The sequence below is a fragment of the Bubalus kerabau genome, chromosome 3 (assembly GCF_029407905.1).
Source record: "Bubalus kerabau isolate K-KA32 ecotype Philippines breed swamp buffalo chromosome 3, PCC_UOA_SB_1v2, whole genome shotgun sequence".
In the NCBI taxonomy this organism is placed as follows: domain Eukaryota; kingdom Metazoa; phylum Chordata; class Mammalia; order Artiodactyla; family Bovidae; genus Bubalus; species Bubalus kerabau.
In genome coordinates this window covers 138,643,899-138,664,807 of record NC_073626.1, presented here as the reverse complement: position 1 = coordinate 138,664,807, position 20,909 = coordinate 138,643,899, and the positions used below count along the sequence as shown (strand labels likewise).

Here is a 20,909-nt window from a genome sequence, read left to right as displayed (position 1 = left end):
AAACATTCTGAAAAACAGGCTGCTCCTTGCCCACAGGAAAATGCAGGTCAGATCCTCTCTCCCAGGGTGGTGTAGACTTTATGTGTTCTTCCCAGAGGCTCTTGCCCAGTAGGCAGTGGGAGAGCTGCTTTCGTAATTGGGGAGTGTTTGGTTTTGCCCAAAGAGGGAAACACTCATTTTAGAAAATGGCTGTGTCTGGAGATGATTATAAATGCAATGCTGACCCAAATTAAAAAATAAAATGTAAGAGTTAATTATGAAATGAGTGTCTCAGTGAGACAGCTTTTCCAGTGGAATAGAACTTTAAAAGATAAAATAATTTTTAAAGATAAATTTTTTTCCATTTAAAAAATTTTTAATTGATGTATAGTTGATAATACAATATTATGTAAGTTACAAGTATACAATATAGTGGTTCACAATTTTAAAGATTATTTTCCATTTATTGTTATTATAAATTATTGGCTATATTCCCAATGTTGTACAATATATCCTTAGAGCTTAGTTTTTACATAAGTTTGTACCTCTTCCTCCCTAACCCCTGTATTGCCAGACATTTTTTCACTTTTTAATCTTATGTAAAGAAAAGTGAAAAGTGTTAGTTATTCAGTCATGTCTGACTCTTTGTGATCCCATGGACCGTAGCCCGCCAGGCTCCTCTGTCCATGGGATTCTCCAGGCAAGAATACTGGAGTGGGTAGCCATTCCTTTCTCCAGGAGATCTTCCCAACCCAGGGACTGAACCTGGGTCTCCCACATTGCAGGAAGATTCTTTACCATCTGAGCCCCCAGGGAAGACCCATGTAAAATTTTCACAAAAATGCCAAGAAGTTAAAAATAAAAAGATGGGTATATAATATAAATACATATATAGTAATATATAATAAAATATATAATAAAATTAGTATGCATTATAGTATATCATTAATATACTATAATATAATTAATAAATATTATAGTAATATATAATAAAAATATATAAAGTCCACTACTGAGATAACCTCTAAACATACTTCTACTCATTTGTATACAGCATACACATACATGACACACATTTAAAAACAAGATACAATCAGAGCATATATACTGTTTATGACCTGCTTTTTGTTTACCAAATATCACTAATCATGAACATCTTTCAGTGCCATGAAATATTGCTTTACAGTGTCATCAGTAATTCAGCGCTTCCTCCTCTAGTACAGATAGCATTGTCTACTGGCAAAATGAACTGTAAACTAGGAAATAGGAAAGTAAGTGAGGAGCTCATGTCACTCTCTTTAATTAAAAAAAAGTTCAGAACAAGAGACAGACACTGTAAGGATCCCTTGGTGCCACCTCGTTTTTGTACTTGTCTTGGGGCATCCCTCCCTGGTCTCCCAACTCCCCACCATGTGCTGGTCAGCTGAGGGGCCTTGGTTGAGAGGAAATTGGCAGAAGATTCTCTATAATAAAGTTGTCTGCTCCATGGTTTAATCTCTTATATAAGGCCATCTCCCACTCTTTCCCTTTCTTCCTTTTTACTCAATTCATGCTCTCTAATAATAATATTTTAAGGTTTTATTGTATCCTGCCATTGAATCAGCATGTGCTAACAAAGATATACCCATGATGACTAGGAGTATTACTTTATTAAAGATGCTTAAATATGCTATACCTTTTGGATTGGTCTTTACCTTGGGAAATGGATAAAATGTTCATAAAGCATACTTTGTCTAAAAAAAGAACTGCAGTAAATAATGTAAAATACTATTGAAATAATTTGTAGTTCCTAAATGAAGTAAAAGTATTGATAGTTTTCACTGTTGCTTTCAACAGAATCGAGTCTTTCAAGTCACAACAGCTGTAAATCATAAAGTATGTATTTGTGAATGACAAACATTACTGCTGATAAGGACTTGGTCATCCCCTTCTCTGTGGCTTCAAGACCAAAAACTAATTTGGGCTCATCTCTTTCCACCACCATAGTCCACCGCACAAGCCCCTCTCCACGAGGCTCTTGCCGTAGACTGCTGTCTACATGGTTATTTCTGTATATAGATACTGTAGTTCATTCTGCGCTCAGCAACCAAAGTGAGCTTCTGAAATCTCCATATCACCTCCCTCCCCTACTTATACTCATCAATGACTTATAGTAAAATCCAGACTTCTTGCCGAGGACTGACTACCAGGTGGGTGGCCTGGTCTGGCCTACTACCCCAGCCTCCACTCATATGCTCTCCCCTCACCTGCTGCAGCCACCAGCCTCCTCCTTGTTCCTCAAATTGACCAAACTTAACTCTGCCTCAAGGCTCTAGTACTTGCTGCCCCATCTCTTTTCTGCTGGTTCTGCATGTGACTGGCTTTGTCATCCCTAAGGACTCAGCTCAGTGCTCAGAAAGGCCCTCCAGGCTCTGCTCCCAGTGTACCTATCATTCTGTTATACCTTATTTCTGTCTAGGACTTACTTCTGTTCTGTCATTGTATACCTACTGACTATCTCCCCTCTCTAGGATCTAATCCTGTGAGAACAAGGAGCTTATTTGAATTGAATGTGGCTTTGCCGGTCATGCTAAGCCATAGCACATAATATTTTTGGTAAGCTCTTAAGTTTAACATATGACTCTGAACCATTCCAGACAAGATATGCCAAAATCACTTTTGTGTCTTTATACCCTCATCTAAACAATTGGGATAGGCGCTAGTAATTACATTACAAAGTTGTTTTGGAGATGAAGTGAGATGTTTTGGTGTTTTTCAGTTGCTAAGTCATGTCCGACTCTCTGCCACCCCATGGACTGCAGCATGCCAGGCTTCCCTGTCCTTCACTGTCTCCCAGAGTTTGCTCAGATTCATGTCCATTGAGTCGGTGATGCCGTTAACCATCTCATCCTCTGCTGCTCTCTTCTCCTTCTGCCTTCAATCTTTTCCCAACATCAGGGTCTTTTCTGATGACTCAGCTTTTTACATCAGGTGGCCAAAGTGTTGGAGCTTCAGCTTCAGCATCAATCCCTCCAGTAAGTATTCAGGGTTGATTTTCTTTAGAATTGACTGATTTGATCTCCTTGCAGTCCAAGGAACTCTCAAGAGTCTTCTCCAGTACCACAGTTCAAAAGCATCAATTCTTTGGCACTCAGCCTTCTTTATGGTCCAGCTCTCACATCCATACATGACTACTGGAAAAACCCTAGCTTTGACTATATGAACCTTTGTTGGCGAAGTGATGTCTGCTTTTTTTGTGTGTGTGTATTTTTTTTAATTTTAATTGGAGGCTAATTACTTTACAATATTATGGTGGTTTTTGCCATACATTCACATGAATCAGCCATGGGTGTACATGTGTTCCCCATCTTGACCCTCCCTCCCACCTCCCTTCCCATCCCATCCCTCAGGGTCATCCCAGTGCACTAGCCCTGAGCACCCTGCCTCATGCATCGAACCTGAACTGGCGATCTATTTCACATATGCTAATATACATGTTTCAATGCTACTCTCTCAAATCATCCCACCCTCGTCTTCTCCGACAGAGTCCAACAGTCTGTTCTTTACATCTGTGTCTCTTTTGCTATCTCGCATATAGGGTCATCATTACCGTCTTTCTAAATTCCATATATATGCATTAATATACTGTATTGGTGTTTTGCTTTCTGACTTACTTTGCTCTGTATAATAGACGTCTTTGCTTTTTAATGTGCTACCTAGGTTTGCCATCACTTACAGTGGGCAAAGTGCTTAAAATGATGCCTAACACATCATTCAATTAATTCAGCTGTTTTGACTGTTGTCACTAATCCCTAGCCTTCAGAGCTCACCTGGCATTTTACAATTTTTAGATATTTAAGAAATGTGCTGTATCCAGCCAGGATATTTGTATTTTGTTTGAGTTCTCAATCTGGAACTACTCCTAACTGGGTTTTCTTCTGTTGGGTTTAAATTCTTACATTTGAAAAGTATGTACTCTTCATCTTTTCCCAGGGCTACCCACAGGTGAGACATGACCTGCTTACCAGGCACAGTTTGAAGAGTTTCTTCTGCTGATTATCCCCTATTCAGGAGGAACATTCTACACTGTATTTATAGATCCAGTTCATTTTAACCCAGGCAACCTAATAAGACTTTAGAATAAGATATTAGTTAGTAATCTAATTCCTTTAATAAGCCTTTAGATACTAGTTACCTTGTGGGAGATATAAGTTGATCTCTTGTCAACATGGACTTTAAAACCTAGAGAAGGGACTAACAGATATTTCAATGAACAGATAACCAACATCATTGCCAAATGGTGTATCACACACGGGTAGTGGGTGTAGTAAGTGCCATAGAATTCCTTTCCTTTGTTTCACATTTACTGAACACCTGGTAAGAGTCAGGGTTGTACTGTGACACCAAGATTGCACAAATACTTGTGAACTAGTCTTAGTGAGAATTCCTGCCCTAAATCCCATGGTCTAAGAAAATATTAGTGGGGATAAAAGAGAAATTGCGAATATTTATAAAAGTCATGACAAAAGTTATAGCTTTATTTGTGTTAATAAATTTAGGCTAACAAAGCAATCACTGAATTACTTCAGTTGAATTGGTCACTCTGTGTGACTGGTAACTGTGTATTTCTCATGCCAGTTACAAGCTCTAAATTCATCACCTTCATCCTTCTCTATTTCCTCTATTGCCTGTTGTGTTTAACAGCGCCTGTGCCACCTCATGCTCCACACCCACTCACTAGCTGCCTTTAATGCATGGAATGGATGGAAAAGGTCTCTGCATTCACATCCAGTCTGAGCTCCTGTCACTCAAGCACTTTAGTTCTCAAGTTTCCTGCAGTGCTTCCTCTCGCTTCCAGGCAGTCTGCTGGGAACGTCCTTCTCTTTGTTGTTGAACCAGAAAAACCCTACACACCTACAAATCCTTCAAGGCTTGGCACAAATAGTGTCCTCTCTAAAGCCTTTCTTGACTCCACAGAGCAGACTCGTAACTAGTTGTATGCAGGGTCACTAATAGCCCATAGGAATCTTTTTGGAGTAGACAAAGGTTTCTTATAGTTTTCTGGAGAAAAGCAGGCCTGCGCTAGGGATTATGAGTTGGTGAGCAGAGTCAAAGGTAGGCTGCATTTCAGACCCCTAGTATAGAGCGCAGACTGCGTAACCTTTGGCAGGTCCCATTTGCCTGCACAGTTTGTTGTCAGAGTATAAACGTCTCGTAGGCAGAGACCAGACTATTCATCCTCATATACAAAGGGACAGCTCAATGTCTGGCATGCAGTATGACCTCAGAACTTGTTTGTTCAATGAATTAAGGAATAAATGAAATGTAAGTTGAAAAATTAATTTTTATTCATCAGGGCACTTTGTATAGGAATGCCAAGCTTTTAAATATGGGGCCTTCAAGGGGTTACATAATCAAAGAGAGTCTGTAGGTGCGGGGGCCCTGGAGAGCCTAAGAAGAGAGCCCCTCTTTGCCCACCTCACAACCCAGCTCCTGGCCGACTCTGCCCCTTCATCCGGGCTGCCCTGCCAGCAAGACTGCCTGAACACCTGATTCCCTTGTGGGGAAGCCGGGCTCAGATGGGGAGAATTTGAGCTTGACAAGTAAACTTGGTCAGGAATGCTCCTATTTCCAAAGAAATCATGACATTAAAGTGTGATATTCTAATATCCTTTAGGGATTTTCCAGGATGCTTTTAAGTATTTTTTTGATTTATTTATTACTCGATGAAAAGGTTGAAATAGGAGTAGGGAAACAAATTAGAAGGATTAGGCACCACTGCCAATTGAAAAGAGGGTACTGATAAAACACACTCTAAATGATAATGCAAATAAAAAGGATTTATTAGATTTATATACATTTTATTTCTAGGGCTATATCTACTAGATAAAATGAAGCCCATGGTTTTCTCATTCTCTCTTTAGAATCTTGATTCTAATTTCTTCTTTGCCTCATATTTTGAGTCCTTATAAGCTTCCAAAAGTCACTTCTGGGAGAATCAATTTATAAATGCATACACATACAGAAACACATTAATCAATCGATCTATGAAACCAGATATAATTGTGATTCTTTGGGCTCACTGGATTTGGATAATCGACTTGTCTATATCTATAGGAAAGAAAAGAGGGTTAAGCATATGACCTCCTGGTTAACATTTAAAGAATCCAGAAAGCACCAAGAGATCTATTAAGTCAGACCAGATGTCTGGAGGGCTTTTAAATCTTCTTTATATTAATGCCAGCATGATTTCCCAAAGACTAGTTCAGACCTGCCTTCCTTGAGTGGTTCTGGCTGCATAGAGTAAAATGAGGTAAACTCATTATAGCCTTAGTGTGGCTGGCTTTGAAAGATTTGAAAAATGTTCTTTTATTGAGACTGAATAACTGGATGTGCTTTTGCTGCCAATATCAACATAGTCCAAGGGCCCTTCTGTTATTTTCTGCTAGAGTTTTCTTAGGACATGGAATGGGGTGGGAGAGGGGGGTGTGAGAAGCCTCAGAGGATTGTGTTTTGTTTTGCTTTTTTTTCCCTCTGTTCTTGGCTTACACAGCAAGTTGATGGTAAATATTGGGCAATTTATTTAACCACACGATTCCTCAATTTCCTTATTAGCAATGCTGTCTTGTTTATAAGGAGTTTTGAAATTTTTGCAAGCACACAAAACTCTGCTGAGAATAGCCAATATAGATATCTTATTTCTAATGTAATTGATGTCTCTCCAATAGTGGAGCCTACCTGCGTCAGACTCATTTAGAGTGATAGTTAAAAAGCAGATCCCTAGGCCCACCCCAGACCTTCTAAAGTAGAATTTCAGGGGGTGCACCTAAAATCTCCATTGTAAACAAGTTTCTTGGATGATTCTGATGAATTCCCCCTATATCTCTCTGAATGTCTCCGCTTTGTGGTGAGCCTGAGATAGAACTTGTTGGTTAGAGGACCTGAAAAATCCCCTGGTATCTCCCAGACTTTTCTGAACTGACCAAATCTGGACCATTTTCCCTGAAGCTCCTGTATGTTTTGATTGAGTCATTCATTTAAAAAATATTTGAAGCTTTATTTTTCTAATTTCTGTCCTCAAAATGTGTGTAATCTGGTAAGGTGCTGAGGACTAGCAGTTTAAAATCATGAAATAGGATGAAATGAACACTCAGGCTTCCAAAACTGAAGAAACCAAAGCATTAGTTTCCCTGCTTTCAGTTTAATGTTGGACTTCCCCTAGGAACCCAAGGTTGTGGTCTATTCTTGATTTGACTTTGGGGGAACCATTTAATCTTTCTACAGTTTCCCCCTCAACAATACATACTTTCTCCATCCTCATGAAACATTTTCCATAGGAGCTGTTCAGGTTATTCAGAAGGAAAGTTCTGTTATGGTAACTATATATTGTGCAACCAGGTGCAGTTCAGGAATCCATGATAGCTTTAGGTTGAGGATCAATGATGGTGATTATGTCTTGTCACTGAAGAGGATCAAAAAAGTTGTCCAGTCCTTCCTTTTGTGTTGAGAACTGAATTAAAAATATGAGTATCCAGGCTTATGGATTTACTGGAAAAGTTACTGAACAGCAGAAACATTCAGAGTTCCTGTTTTTTGGCTCAGAAACCTGGGAGGATGAAAGGACTGCTGCTGACTCCCAGCTTCGCACCACTGCCCTTGATAGGGGTGATGCTACTATATTATACTTATTACACTTAACTACCTCTTCATAGGCTATGCTCCTGCTCTGAGACCTGTAGCAGTTTTCCAAAGCTGCATAACCAATTACCACCAATTTAGCAGCTGAAAACAACATGGTTACTATGTCACCGTTTCTGTAATCAGGAGTCCGAGCACAATTGAGCCAGGTCTTCTGCTCAGCATCTGAAAGCTGAAATCAAAATGTCGGCTGGATTGCATTCTCATCTGGAAGCTCAACTAGGGAAGGATCTGCTTCCAAACTCCCTTTTAGGTTGTTGATAGAATTTATTCCTTAAATCTACACAATTCATGGCAGTCTACCTCTTCAAATCTAGCAACAGTAAGACTCTGATTTCTAGATGCTCCTTTTAAAACTCTCACCTAATTAGGTCAGGCCCAAGTTCAGGATCATCACCCTTTTAATTAACTTAAAATCAACTGATGTGAGACTTCATTACATCTTCAATATATCCTCACCCTTGCCATATTCTATTGGTTACAAAATACAGGTCCCCTGTCATACTTAAAAGATAGGGATTATACAAAGGCATGGGTCATGGCAGATCATCTTAGAATTCTTCATACCACAAGACCCCAATGAATTAAAATTCATCATTAAATCCAAGTATGCAAAAGAAGTTAATTGGAGGATTCAGACATTCAGTTCAGTTCAGTCGCTCAGTAGTGTCCGACTCTGCGACCCCATGAATTGCAGCATGCCAGGCCTCCCTGTCCATCACCAACTCCCGGAGTTCACTCAAACTCATGTCCATCAAGTCGGTGATGCCATCCAGCCATCTCATCCTCTGTTGTCCCCTTCTCCTCCTGCCCCCAATCCCTCCCAGCATCAGAGTCTTTTCCAATGAGTCAACTCTTCACATGAGGTGGCCAAAGTACTGGAGTTTCAGGTTTAGCATCATTCCTTCCAAAGAAATCCCAGGGCTGATCTCCTTCAGGATGGACTGGTTGGATCTCCTTGCAGTCCAAGGGACTCTCAAGAGTCTTTTCCAACACCACAGTTCAAAAGCATCAATTCTTTGGTGCTCAGCTTTCTTCACAGTCCAACTCTCACATCCATACATGACTACTGGAAAAACCATAGCCTTGACTAGACGGACCTTTGTTGGCAAAGTAATATCTCTGCTTTTCAATGTGCTATCTAGATTGGTCATAACTTTCCTTCCAAGGAGTAAGCGTCTTTTAATTTCATGGCTGCAGTCACCATCTGCAGTGATTTTGGAGCCCCCCCCCCCAAAATAAAGTCTGACACTGTTTCCACTGTTTCCCCATCTATTTGCCATGAAGTGATGGGACCAGATGCCATGATCTTAGTTTTCTGAATGTTGAGCTTTAAGCCAACTTTTTTACTCTCCTCTTTCACTTTCATCAAGAGGCTTTTTAGTTACTCTTCACTTTCTGCCTTAAGGGTGGTGTCATCTGCATATCTGAGGTTATTGATATTTCTCCCGGCAATCTTGATTCCAGCTTGTGCTTCATCCAGCCCAGCATTTCTCATGATGTACTCTGCCTATAAGTTAAATAAGCAGGGTGACAATATACAGCCTTGACGTACTCCTTTTCCTATTTGTAACCAGTCTGTTGTTCCATGTCCAGTTCTAACTGTTTCTTCCTGACCTGCATATAGGTTTCTCAAGAGGCAGGTCAGGTGGTCTGGTATTCCCATCTCTTTCAGAATTTTCCACAGTTTGTTGTGATCCATACAGTCAGAGGCTTTGGCATAGTCAATAAAGCAGAAATAGATGTTTTTCTGGAACTCTCTTGCTTTTTCCATGATCCAGCGGATGTTGGCAATTTAGTGAGAGATAATACAAGAGTAAATCTCTTTATTTTGAAGTATTTCTTACAAGTCAATAAGAAATCCTAAAACTTTGGATGATAAATTTATTTCACACTCATAAGAATGACTGTTATTAAAAAAAATAACAAGTATTGGAGAGGATATAGAAAAATTGGAACCCATATTCATAGAAATACTTTTTTACAATAGTCAAAATGTAAAAACAACCCAAGTGTCAATCAATGGATGAATGGATTAACAAAACATAATATATACAAACAATGGAATATTATTCAGCTGGGAAAAAAGGGAATTGCAACCTATGCTATAACATGGACCTGGAAAATGCTAAGTGAAATAAGCTAATCACAAGGGATGAATATGGTATGATTCCACTTATATGAGGTACTTAGAGTAGTCAAATTTATAGAGACAGGAAATTGATGGTTGCAGCGGTGGAAGAAAATAGGAGTTAGTGTTCAGTGGGTACAGATTTTCAGTTTGGAAAGAGAAAAAATTTCTAGAGATGGATAATGGTGATGGTTGCAGAACAATGTGAATGTACTTAATGCTACAGAATTGTGTACTTGATAATGGTTATCAATGTGATGTGATTTATATTTATCAAAATAAAAATTTTTGAAGAAAAAATAAATGGGCCAAGTAGATGAACATGTAGATCACAAAACGGGAAATGTTACAAATAAGCTGACTTGGGGAAAGAGTCTCAGCCTTGTTGGTAGCCAGTGAAGTGAAAATGTTTAAATTTCATCTAAAAGAAGTACCGTCTTTAGTCTAATGGGATAATGAATGTATGGGTCTCACGCACAAAGCCTGGATGATAATTATATTCAAAATATACTTCACTTCTCTGCTTCTTCCTCCCCTTTCCCTGTAACAGATTTAAAGTTTTCAGTTAGTATTTTTATACCAGTGTTTTACACAAGATAGATATTTAAACCATTTCTAAGACTTTCAGTATGCTAGCTCAGTTTCTTTAAAAAAGTAAAATATTCTTGAGACCCAAGTTAAGGCTCTGATGTAAGGAGGTATAATATGTACTATGTCAAATGCAATTTTGAAATAGTTTATGAAAACGTATTTGATTTCAAAGATTGATTAAATTATTTTTCCCCAATATATTCTAGAGTTTGTAATATTAAGAACTTGTAAACTCTGAGCCAGTTCTATTTCTGTGTCCTAAAATTGGTACAGACAGTCCCAGACTCAGGAAGGTTTGACTTAGAATTTTTTGACTTTACAGTGGTTTGAAAATGATATGAGACTTTCCTGGTGGTTCAGTGGTGAAGAACCTGCCTGCCAATGCAGGAGACGTGGGTTCAATCCCTGGGTCAGGAAGATTTCCTGGAGAGCTACAGTCGATAGGGTCACAAATAGTTGGACATGACTGAGCACGCACACACAAAAGTGATACACTTTCAGTAGAAATCATATTTTTAGTTTTGAGTCATGATCTTTTCCTAGGCTAACAGTATTCAGTGTTTTACTTTTTCATGATGCTGGACAGCATCAGTGAGCCTCAGCTCCTAGTCAGCCATGTGATCACCAGGGGTAAAAAAAAAAAAAAAAAATGGTACACATACAACCATTCCATACCCATACAAACATTCTGAAACTCAATAAATTACATGAGATATTCAACTCTTTATTATAGAAGAGGCTTTGTGTTAGATGATGTTGCCCAACTCTAGGCCAATGTAGGTGTTCTGAGATGTACAAGGTAGTCTAGGCTAAGCTGTGATGTTCAGTTAGTTAGGTGTATCACATGCTTTTTTGACTTATGATATTTTCAGTTTACGAGGGGTTTATCAGTATGTAACCTCATTGTAAGCTGAGGAAGACCTGATTTTTCTAATATGACAGAGCCCTTCGTGTTAATGTTTTTAATAAGCTATGTGGCCACACACCTGCTTTATTTATTATCTCTTTGTTATCTCAGTTTCCACGAGTCAAGATTATCCTTTGGCAATTTAATGAAGGCAATTAGAGTAAATGTTCTTGATGGTAATGAAATGTAGCTAAAAATGCACATCTTATTAATTGGTCAAACACTGTAAGCCAGGCATTGTATTAAGTGTGTTTCTGTGATTTCATTTAATTCTCATATCCTCTGAGACAAATAATAGTGTTTCTATGATTTCATTTAATCCTCATATCCTTCTGAAACAAATAATATGATTCTCATTTTATAGATGAGAAACTGAGTGGAAGGTTTTTAATAATTCACTGCAAATCACACAGCTGTTTGGTAATGCTGAAATTCAAACAAGTTTCTCCAACTGCAAACCTCTAATCTTCCCACAACACTACACTGTAGCTAGGAGTATAACTACATTTATCTCATAAATATTAAAGTTATTTATAAGAATAAAAGGTTAAAACCATGTGATTTTGTAAAAACAGCCTGTTAATGATCACAGCTCCTAAAATTCCATATTAATTCAGGAGCAGTTTTTAAAAGCAAAGTTGTTTAGCTCCTGCAAACAACCTGTTGTGCATTCCAAATAAAATGCTTCCTATTTCATGTCAAAAGTGCAGATTTGCTTCCCGATAAGATGTACTATTTAGAGGTTGTCTATTTTTTTATTGTGATTCAGGTGCAAATAACAGGAAAGCATATTTTTTCCTATCTTGGCCAAAGGGGAGGTATTTCTAAAAAAGAATGTAACATAATGATTTAAATGGCCATTATTTTGCATCATGAATTAGGAGAAATCAGATTATAGCACAGGAGTCAAAGAAGTAACAATGGTCTACTGACTACGACAGGAAAGTCCAGCCAGGGAATTTCCCAAAACTCTAAGCCATGAGGTCTTCAGAGACACTCAGTGCTCTTCCCTGAGCAACAAAATGAAAAAATGCAAAACCATTGACTTTTTAAGAAACATTCAGGCAAATGCCAACTCTGAAAACAAATTACTTTGCAAGAGCTTAACTTCATGACTTTTAGGGGGAAAAAAAAAACCAACCTAACATCAAAAGAGAAATAAAAATACAAACTTGTCTTTGTAATTCTTAGACAACTAAACAAATAGTAATATATATGTCATATGGATTTTAAATGATTGTGAAAATGTAAAGAAAAATTTTTTAAAGATATTATTTCCCTTAAAAGAATTCAGTTCTGAATTGTTCAAGTCAAAACATTTTCAAAGTGTTTCCAAAAGGAGTGTGAAAATTGGCAACAAACCAATTTGAATATGAAAGACATGCATGCACAGACACCAGAAGAAAGGATCTCATTTCACTCAAAGCATTCTGAACTCTGTACTGCTTCTTCTGTTTGCAGAGCTCACACTTGTTTTAACCGTCTGGATCTCCCTCCATACCCATCCTTCTCCATGCTTTATGAAAAACTCTTGACAGCAGTTGAAGAGACCAGTACCTTTGGACTTGAGTGACCTGGAGGCAAAATGCCCAGCTCTGTGTAAACAGGCAATTCCAGAAGCTGCCTTCCTGAAGAATGGCTGAACGTTGGAAGTTTCAGGAGTCGCTTCCATTAGAGTAAAGCTGAATGCTGTTATTTTCCAGGAACGGATGCTCTGTCACATTTGGGTACTGCCTAGTGATGATGATCCTCTTGGAAGGATTTGGGTGAGCTTGATGCCCAGGGAACCACCCAACAGTCTTTCAATCAACAGTTCTTGACTGCCAAACTTTTTTCCATTTGTTATGTTCCAAGACAAAGATGAACCTGTACACGATCAGCTCCATGGTAACTTTTAGAGACTCAGGAGAATCATGAAACTTACCTTTGAACATGATTCAAGCCAAACTGACAGCACTTGGCCCAATCTCCAAATTAGTGCAAGTTAAATAGTATAATAAAAACAAATATATTTCCTGAAAATACATTCATTTAAGCCCTAAGTTATAACAGAATATTCATTTTCTTGCTTATGAGTACCTGCATGGTGTGTACCATAGGTTTCAGCTTTCATGGGACACAAGTGGAAAATGAAACCAAGTCAATATGAGGTAACCTTTAAGATTTGCAATAAGGTGGTCTGTGACAATGTATATGCAAAGTGATATGTGTGTAATTATGGCTGAAGACAAACTGTTATACAATGAATTACTAATGACAGATTTTATGCTTTATAATGCATGAAAAAAATTTTAAAATAATTAGCAATTAATCACAGCGTATCAGGAAAAAAGTACACAGTGAGTTCTGTTTATTTTTTATAGTTTCATTATATTTATGTTCTCTAAGATGTAGATAAGACTCTACCTATCATACTATATGTACCATCTGTTCCATTTTCATGTACCATGCTTATTCGGGCATCATGCTTGTATGTATCCTTTTAAGCACTCTCAAGGGAACAAAAGGGCCTTTTATTTTTATAAAGGTACAAAAAATTCCCCAAAATATTTTGCACTGAATGTACCAAAGTTGAAGGGACATTATAATATGACTAACAACAACTCCATCACTTGACAAGTATAATAGAAAATAGCTTCTAAATCAAACTTTCTTCACAGTGCCATGTTTACCACTACAAGGACTGTGCATCTAAGTAATAATTTTTTAAGACTCACTATATGTGATAGTATGATATGCATTTATTTAAAATGCATTAGACTCTTCCATCCATCAAATACTTTACAGGATGGCATTTAATACAGATATTTCGTATTTCCCCCACTGCTTTTTATTTGTACAGCATCATTAAACACTAAGCTCAGTTAGGGAGCCATCAGCAACACCCAAGAGATTAGCTCTCTTTAGTAATAAGAATTCCATTTTCCCTCATCAGTGAAGACATCACAAATTGAAAGTCTCAGTACTATATTTCTAAGTCTGCATTTTCACTGATGCATAATTTTCTTATCAATATTAAGAAACAGTTTTTCTATAATATCTCAGAAACTGCATGACATCACTAGCATTGTCTCTGCTTAGTTTATCACAGGGTGTTTTTCATTTTTATTACTTTGGGGTTACTCACCATCATGGTTTATTTCTTGACTTATGGCCACAACTAACCAGATGTTCGATATGATGAAGTTAAATTGAGGGTAATAAAAGCATTGGATTAAACATTTGGTTTGCCAGCCTATGGTATTACAGGCATTGCCCAAACACTTCTTTGAAACAACATTTATAGTAGCCATGGAATTCCTGTTATAGGGTGTTAGCAATCTTACGTTTTATAGAGGTCAAATGCATGATTTTCATAGATGGTTGATGATGGTAAGAACTGATTACTCTGTTGGTTAAACTACATTTACTATGGGGACCCTCAAGAGGAATACTACTCGTTATATTCCTACACTAAAGGCAGGTACTGCAGTGCGGAGAAACATTCTGGGAACAAAGGTTACAACAATCTGGAAGTAAGAAGGAAAGATTTATCTGTGTACTATAATTGTATCGGAAAGAAAGGGAAGAAAAAAACCTTAACTGGAAATGTTAGTTTGTACTTACTTATCATGAATATAAGTGCATATTTAATTTTACAAACTATTTTTACTTGTTTGTATTTTTTTCATTATAAGGGAAAATAGTATAACATACTTTTTTAAAAACACATTTTTGATGGTATATAAGATGTTTCAGAGATGGCATTCCCTAAGCAGCTGATAGAAGGTTTCAATAATACAGCATTTCTTTCAAAACTATTTTCATAGACCATGTTAGCTTGCATTTTGGTTTGCGACACTTTGTTGTCATATTCTGCATTATTAGGTAAGAGATTTGAAATAAAATATATCTCTTTAATTATTTCTTTCCAAATACCAGTATAATCATTAATTGCTACCATTCTCAGAATTGGAAATTATCCAAGATGTACCTATCACATCAGAATACCATGATAACGGATCATCTTATTTTTCATTTGTATAAACAAAAGAATCTGATAATAACTATTTAAAACATTAAATAACATTTCCACAGAATAAATTCAACTTTAATATACTCTACAAATAGAAATATCCATAAATATTTTCTTCTGGACTATGAACCTAGATAATTTGGCTGTCTGGTCTTGTTTTCTTTAAAATGCTCATAAATGATACATATAGTATACCCTTTTATAAAAGACAGTCATGATACATCAAATATATGCGGACATCTCTTAGGTGAGAGAAGAGGCATTGGCATTCACTCTGTGCCAGCTGCTATGGTTGATGGTTGAGCTACAAGATTCAAAATCTGTCCTCAAGAAGCTTACAGTCTAGTGGAATACATACCAAGGTTCAGAAAATATTTTAAGTAAAATTTGATATGTTCTACAATCAAGAGAACAGCTTGCTCCATCTGGGAGTTCCAGTGATGACTTCATATGTGCGAGATACTGTGGCTAAAAAAAATCATATAAATGCTTTTTCTGTTGATACCTAATGGCATATAATAATATGATGATACTGGTCAAGTGTGGAAGAAGGAAATGGAGTGGAGAAGGAAATGTAACCCACTCCAGTATTCTTTCCTGGGTTATCCCATGGACAGAGGAGCCTGGCATGCTACGGTCCATGAGGTCACAAAAGAGATACAGCTAAGCGTGCTCACATGCATGCACATGGAAGCCTGGAGTGCATTTACACACAGGGTTTAAAGTGTGAAGGTGGGGAACTGAACCATGATGGACCAACCCAAGGATCTTCAAGTTATCCCCAAAATGACACAATTAAGTTCAATAGTTTCCCTGTTTCTTTTCATCTGCACTATGGTATATTAGGTTGGTGCAAAAGTAACTATGGTTTTGGACCCTGAATTTTAAGTCATTATAACTAAGCTCAGACACATCTTTATTAATCAAAATAGGAACCATCACAGTCAACACACTTTTGCCAATGAGAAATAAGTTTGTTTATTCTTGTAGCATAAAAATCCATGCTTCAAGATTTGACGAACTCTTGGAAAGCATTTTCCCTGCAAAAAAAATTGTTGTGATGCTTGAAGAAGTGGTGGTCAGTTGGTGAGATATCAGATGAATGCAGCAGATGAGACAAAACCTCGTAGCCCAATTTGTTCAACTTTTGAAGCGTTGGTTGTATGACCTGCTGTTGGGTGTTATGGGGAAGAATTGGGCCTTTTCTGTTGACCAATGCTGGCTGCAGGCATTGCAGTTTTTGGTGCATCTGATCCATTTGCTGATCATACTTCTCGAAAGTAATGGTTTCACCAGGATTCAGAAAGTTGTAGTGAATCAGACCAGCATCAAACCACCAAACAGTGACCATGGCCCTTTATTTGGTGCAAGTTTGGCTTTAGTAAGTGCTTTGGAACTCCTTCTTGGTCCACCCACTAAGCTGGTCATTGCTGGTTGTGTAAAATCTGCTTTTTGTAGCATGTCACAGTCTGGTCAAAAAATGGTTCATTGTTGCATGGAATAAGAGAAGATAACACTTGAAAATGATGGGGTTTTTTTGATTGGTGGTCAGTTCATGAGGCACCCACTTACTGAGCTTTTTCATCTTTCCAGTTTGCTTCAAATGCCAGACGATCATAGAATTTTTGACTTGGGCAACTTCTCATGTAGTTGTAAGAGAATCAGCTTCGATGATTCTCTCCATTGGTCGTTGCCAACTTCCAATGGCCAGCCACTGCATTCCTTATCTTCAATGCTCTTGTCTCCTTTGCAGAACTTTTTGAATGACCACTGCACTATATGTTCATGAACAGTTTCTGGGCTAAATGCATTGTTGATGTTGCGAGTTGTCTCCACTGCTTTACCACTCATTTTGAACTCAAATAAGAAAATTGCTTGAATTTACCTTTTGTCTAACATAATTTCCATAGCCTAAAATACATATAAAATAAACAGCAAGTAATAATTCATTAGCAAAAAAACAAAGCAAGAAATGAACATTAAAATGATGTATAACATAACTACATTTAAGAGTGTATTCCAGCATCAAATGGCAAAGTTCAGAAATGCAAAACCAAAGTTACATTTGCACCAACCTAATACCTTTGTTTTGCAGTGTTAAAAACCCCAATTCCTGAGCCCATCCACCTCTGGGGTCAAAATGTTTTTCTTGTGCCAATAAAAAATGAATGGATCTTGGCCAAAGAAGTATGGTTGCAATTTTCTAGCATCTGTTACTTTGTAATTAAGAAAAAGTTCTGTAATAAATGAAGGAAAATTTTTTTCTCTTGTATAACAATCAAGTTTAAAAAACTGCATTCAAATGATTATAGTAATGGTGGAATATGTTTAAACAGTGCTTTAGAGTTTCTCAGTACTTTCGGTGCTTAGTTTGTCTTGATCTTCACCTACTCCGTGGAGTAGAAGGTATCAAGTCCTGTCTGCATCGAGGCTGATTTTCACAGGTGGCTTGTGAGATCAGTTTCAGTACTTCACAGCTACAGTTCCAGGTTTCATCTTGAGAAATGTGGACACTAATATGTATACCAGCCTATTCCAGTTTCACTGAAATTTGCAAGCTGCTCGTCTACCCAAACTCTCATTTTTTCAAACACTCTTAAAAACATGACACCTTCTGAAAAATCCTTGAAGAAATTAGCATATTCATAGAAAAAACTCCCAATATCCTAAATGTTTCCATTTTACTACATATTATGAGAAATTAAAAACAAAATGCAAAATTTGATTGCTTTTGGTGGATTTCTATATTATAGTAAGTTTAGTTTTCTCAAATATTATTTGGAAGCAAGATAATGAAACAGCACTTTAATCAGAAGCCTGATTTTACTTTTTAATTTTAAACAAGGATGGATCTAGAAAACCCTGATAGCTGAGTTCCAGTGATATGGGTGAAGGGACCACTGCAGGTTCTTTTCCTCTTTGTCTTCCTCACATTGATACAACTTTTTTTCCTTTTTCTGCACAAATTATGACTTGATCACTTCTAACTAAGGCAAACATCTGATAATGAAGATTCTGTCCAATCCAACCCAGTTTAGGAAACTCCCATTGAAGATGAAATGATGCTACACCATCATTACAAACTACTTATCACACTGCATAGTACAAATACAAATAAAGACCATGGCCTCACCCTCAAACTGAATCCGACTTTCAGGCCCTTTTGTGTTCTTACCTGCTTTCTCATTTAATTGATGAGTGAAAATACTCTAAATCTTAGACACAGACACCTTACTTCTATAAAATTGAGTTTAAATTAATGAGAATGTCACTTTCACTTAGGTTCTAATTTTGTGAAGCCGATATTGCCTTTCTAATTCGATTGTGTTTTCTGGCTAGATTTGCCTGTCTCACGTGGAAGCAAAGGGATGTCAGAGACATCAAGCTTTCTAAATTGTGGCTTATGGCCAACCACTTGCTGCCCACTAGAAGGATGATAGAAACAAAAAAATCAGAAAAGATGGAACCAGTAGTGGTGACCCCAACCCCCGCCCACCCCTGCTTTCTCCCCCACCACTGCCAAGAATGTAATGCTAATTATGGACCAACTGTCAGAATTCAGGAGTGGTAACTGCATTCCAAGGAGCTGGCACAAAGGATATGCTGAACATGTGTGCCCTACCCATATCTGAACAGTCAACAGCACTGTTGCAGGGAGAAAGTTAAGGGTGAAAGGATCACCTTATGGCTTGCTGGCTGTGGGTAGAAACGTATACTTTGGTTTCTGACTTTGAGAAAAAGAATTAAGTGCCCAATGAAAGCACTGCTAGGTAATCAACCTGGTGGATTCCCTTATCTTCAGTAAGGTGATAACATTTTTCTGTATTGCAAAACAGAATTTAGTCCAAAAGTATTAAAGCTAACCATAGCTTAACTAGGAGATCCAATGATTTAGCATTAAATTGTGTTGTGGATTACTTTTAACTTAATTGTTGTTCCTATAATTGAACTTTAGGAAAAAAGAGAGCACATGTTGCTTGACACATTTCTTTTGCTTAATTTGTTTTTTAGCAGACATTCTTTGACATTACAGTCACTTCCAAAACATTTTTCATGGTTTCTAATGGTAACTTATGTGTTCCCTGGTCATGTATAAGCAAAAAACCTAAGAATTGGGTTCCTGAATTGCAAATAGAGACCTAATCTGTATTTCCAATTTTTCAAGAAATTAATCAAGTCTGAAATACATTGCTTAGATTTAATCTATAAGGTAGTTTATTTGGCTTTCACTATCAAACCGTTCAGCAGAATTGGAAGGCCCTAGTTGTATGGTTTCTGGGAAACATAGGAAAATTAAACTTATACATGAAATTTTTATGTGGAGTGGCCTTGGGCAGGTGATATTTTTCTATCCAATTTTCTTTTAAGATATTACAACCCTGAGCAGTGTTGAAAGGTATGGTGTATGATTCAAGCTGAATCAAATATTACTGATGCAGCTAAGGAATCAGTAAATTTCTGGTTACTATCACCTTCTATAAGAAAGGATGGATAATGTTCAAGAAATACCTTGGAAGGACTAACCAGGAAACACACAAAACTGAATGTTCTTTTAGGACCTAAATGCTCTAAAAGATGGTATTACAACCTATTTTTCTTTATATGGTATCATAAGTAAAATTTGAGCCTGTTAATATGTTGGAAAGTGCATAATATCACGTTTTTATAATAGGGATGCAGGCATTCCAAAGTAAATGAATAAAGATACATGCATCTCTCTTGCCTCTTACTGAAAGTATTAATCTAATTTTATAATAATGATTACTTTTTAATATTTAGGCTCTGTAAAAAGAGAAAAAGCCACATTTATGTCCAAGATTTCAGTGGAGCACAGGTGGTGTATTTTTTTAAGCCTTCAAATTTCTTTTCACAAATTCCACCCATTGTGTCTGTTACACCATGTCACAATTAATAGCTATGTTTTCTATTTTTGTTGAGTTTATTTAAGCCTCATATTTATTCAATGTTACTTTTAATAGAGAACAATAATGGGAAGTATTCACTATTGACATTGAGATTATACAGCTCTCATTTTACCTTATATTTAAATTTCATCTTTTTTCTCCAAGCAAATAATGCAGACTGTTGACATCCTAGAAGTGAATCATGGGTGATCTTAAATGGAGCCTGGGACTCTGAAATGTAGACTTGTTTGTTTTCTGGAAAATCTGTATTCTTATCCTTACCTGAACCCCTGACTTTTGTGTTGTATTTTTTTATGATTCTGAAATGCTTTGAGGGAAAGATATTTTATGTGTACAATTTGTTTTATTTTCATACTGATCTCTATTTTTGTTTAAAACCATGTTGCATCATGAAATCACTTAATCCAAAATAAATCTTCTTTAAAAAAATAGATTATGATTTTTCTGTGATACATTTGGGGAGGAAAAAAACTCAAGAGGAAAGAGAGCAAAGTAGGGATAAAGGTCTCATGGGATTAGTATGCAGCTTTGTGGATACAGGAAGTTCTCTTTTCATGATATTTATAATTAGGAATCTTCATTTATCCCTAAAAGATTATTTTACTATTTGGTAGTGCATAAATTAATGTTAAAGGAATGAATTAACACAAATCGTAATCTCTTAACTCACATGAGTTGAGACTA

At 37.1% G+C, this 20,909-nt stretch overlaps 1 protein-coding gene across 3 annotated transcripts in view; it reads left to right on the top strand.

Annotated features, from left to right (window-relative positions):
• Nucleotides 1-17,972, top strand: part of HECW2 (HECT, C2 and WW domain containing E3 ubiquitin protein ligase 2) — a 433,603-nt gene extending 415,631 nt beyond the window's left edge. For all 3 annotated transcript variants that reach the window (XM_055572982.1, XM_055572984.1, XM_055572985.1), the window contains one exon: nucleotides 12,747-17,972. In XM_055572982.1, the coding sequence (XP_055428957.1) occupies nucleotides 12,747-12,858 (112 nt within the window). In that variant the 3' untranslated portion in view covers nucleotides 12,859-17,972. The remainder of the gene's footprint in view (nucleotides 1-12,746) is intronic.
• Nucleotides 17,973-20,909: the final 2,937 nt, after the last annotated feature.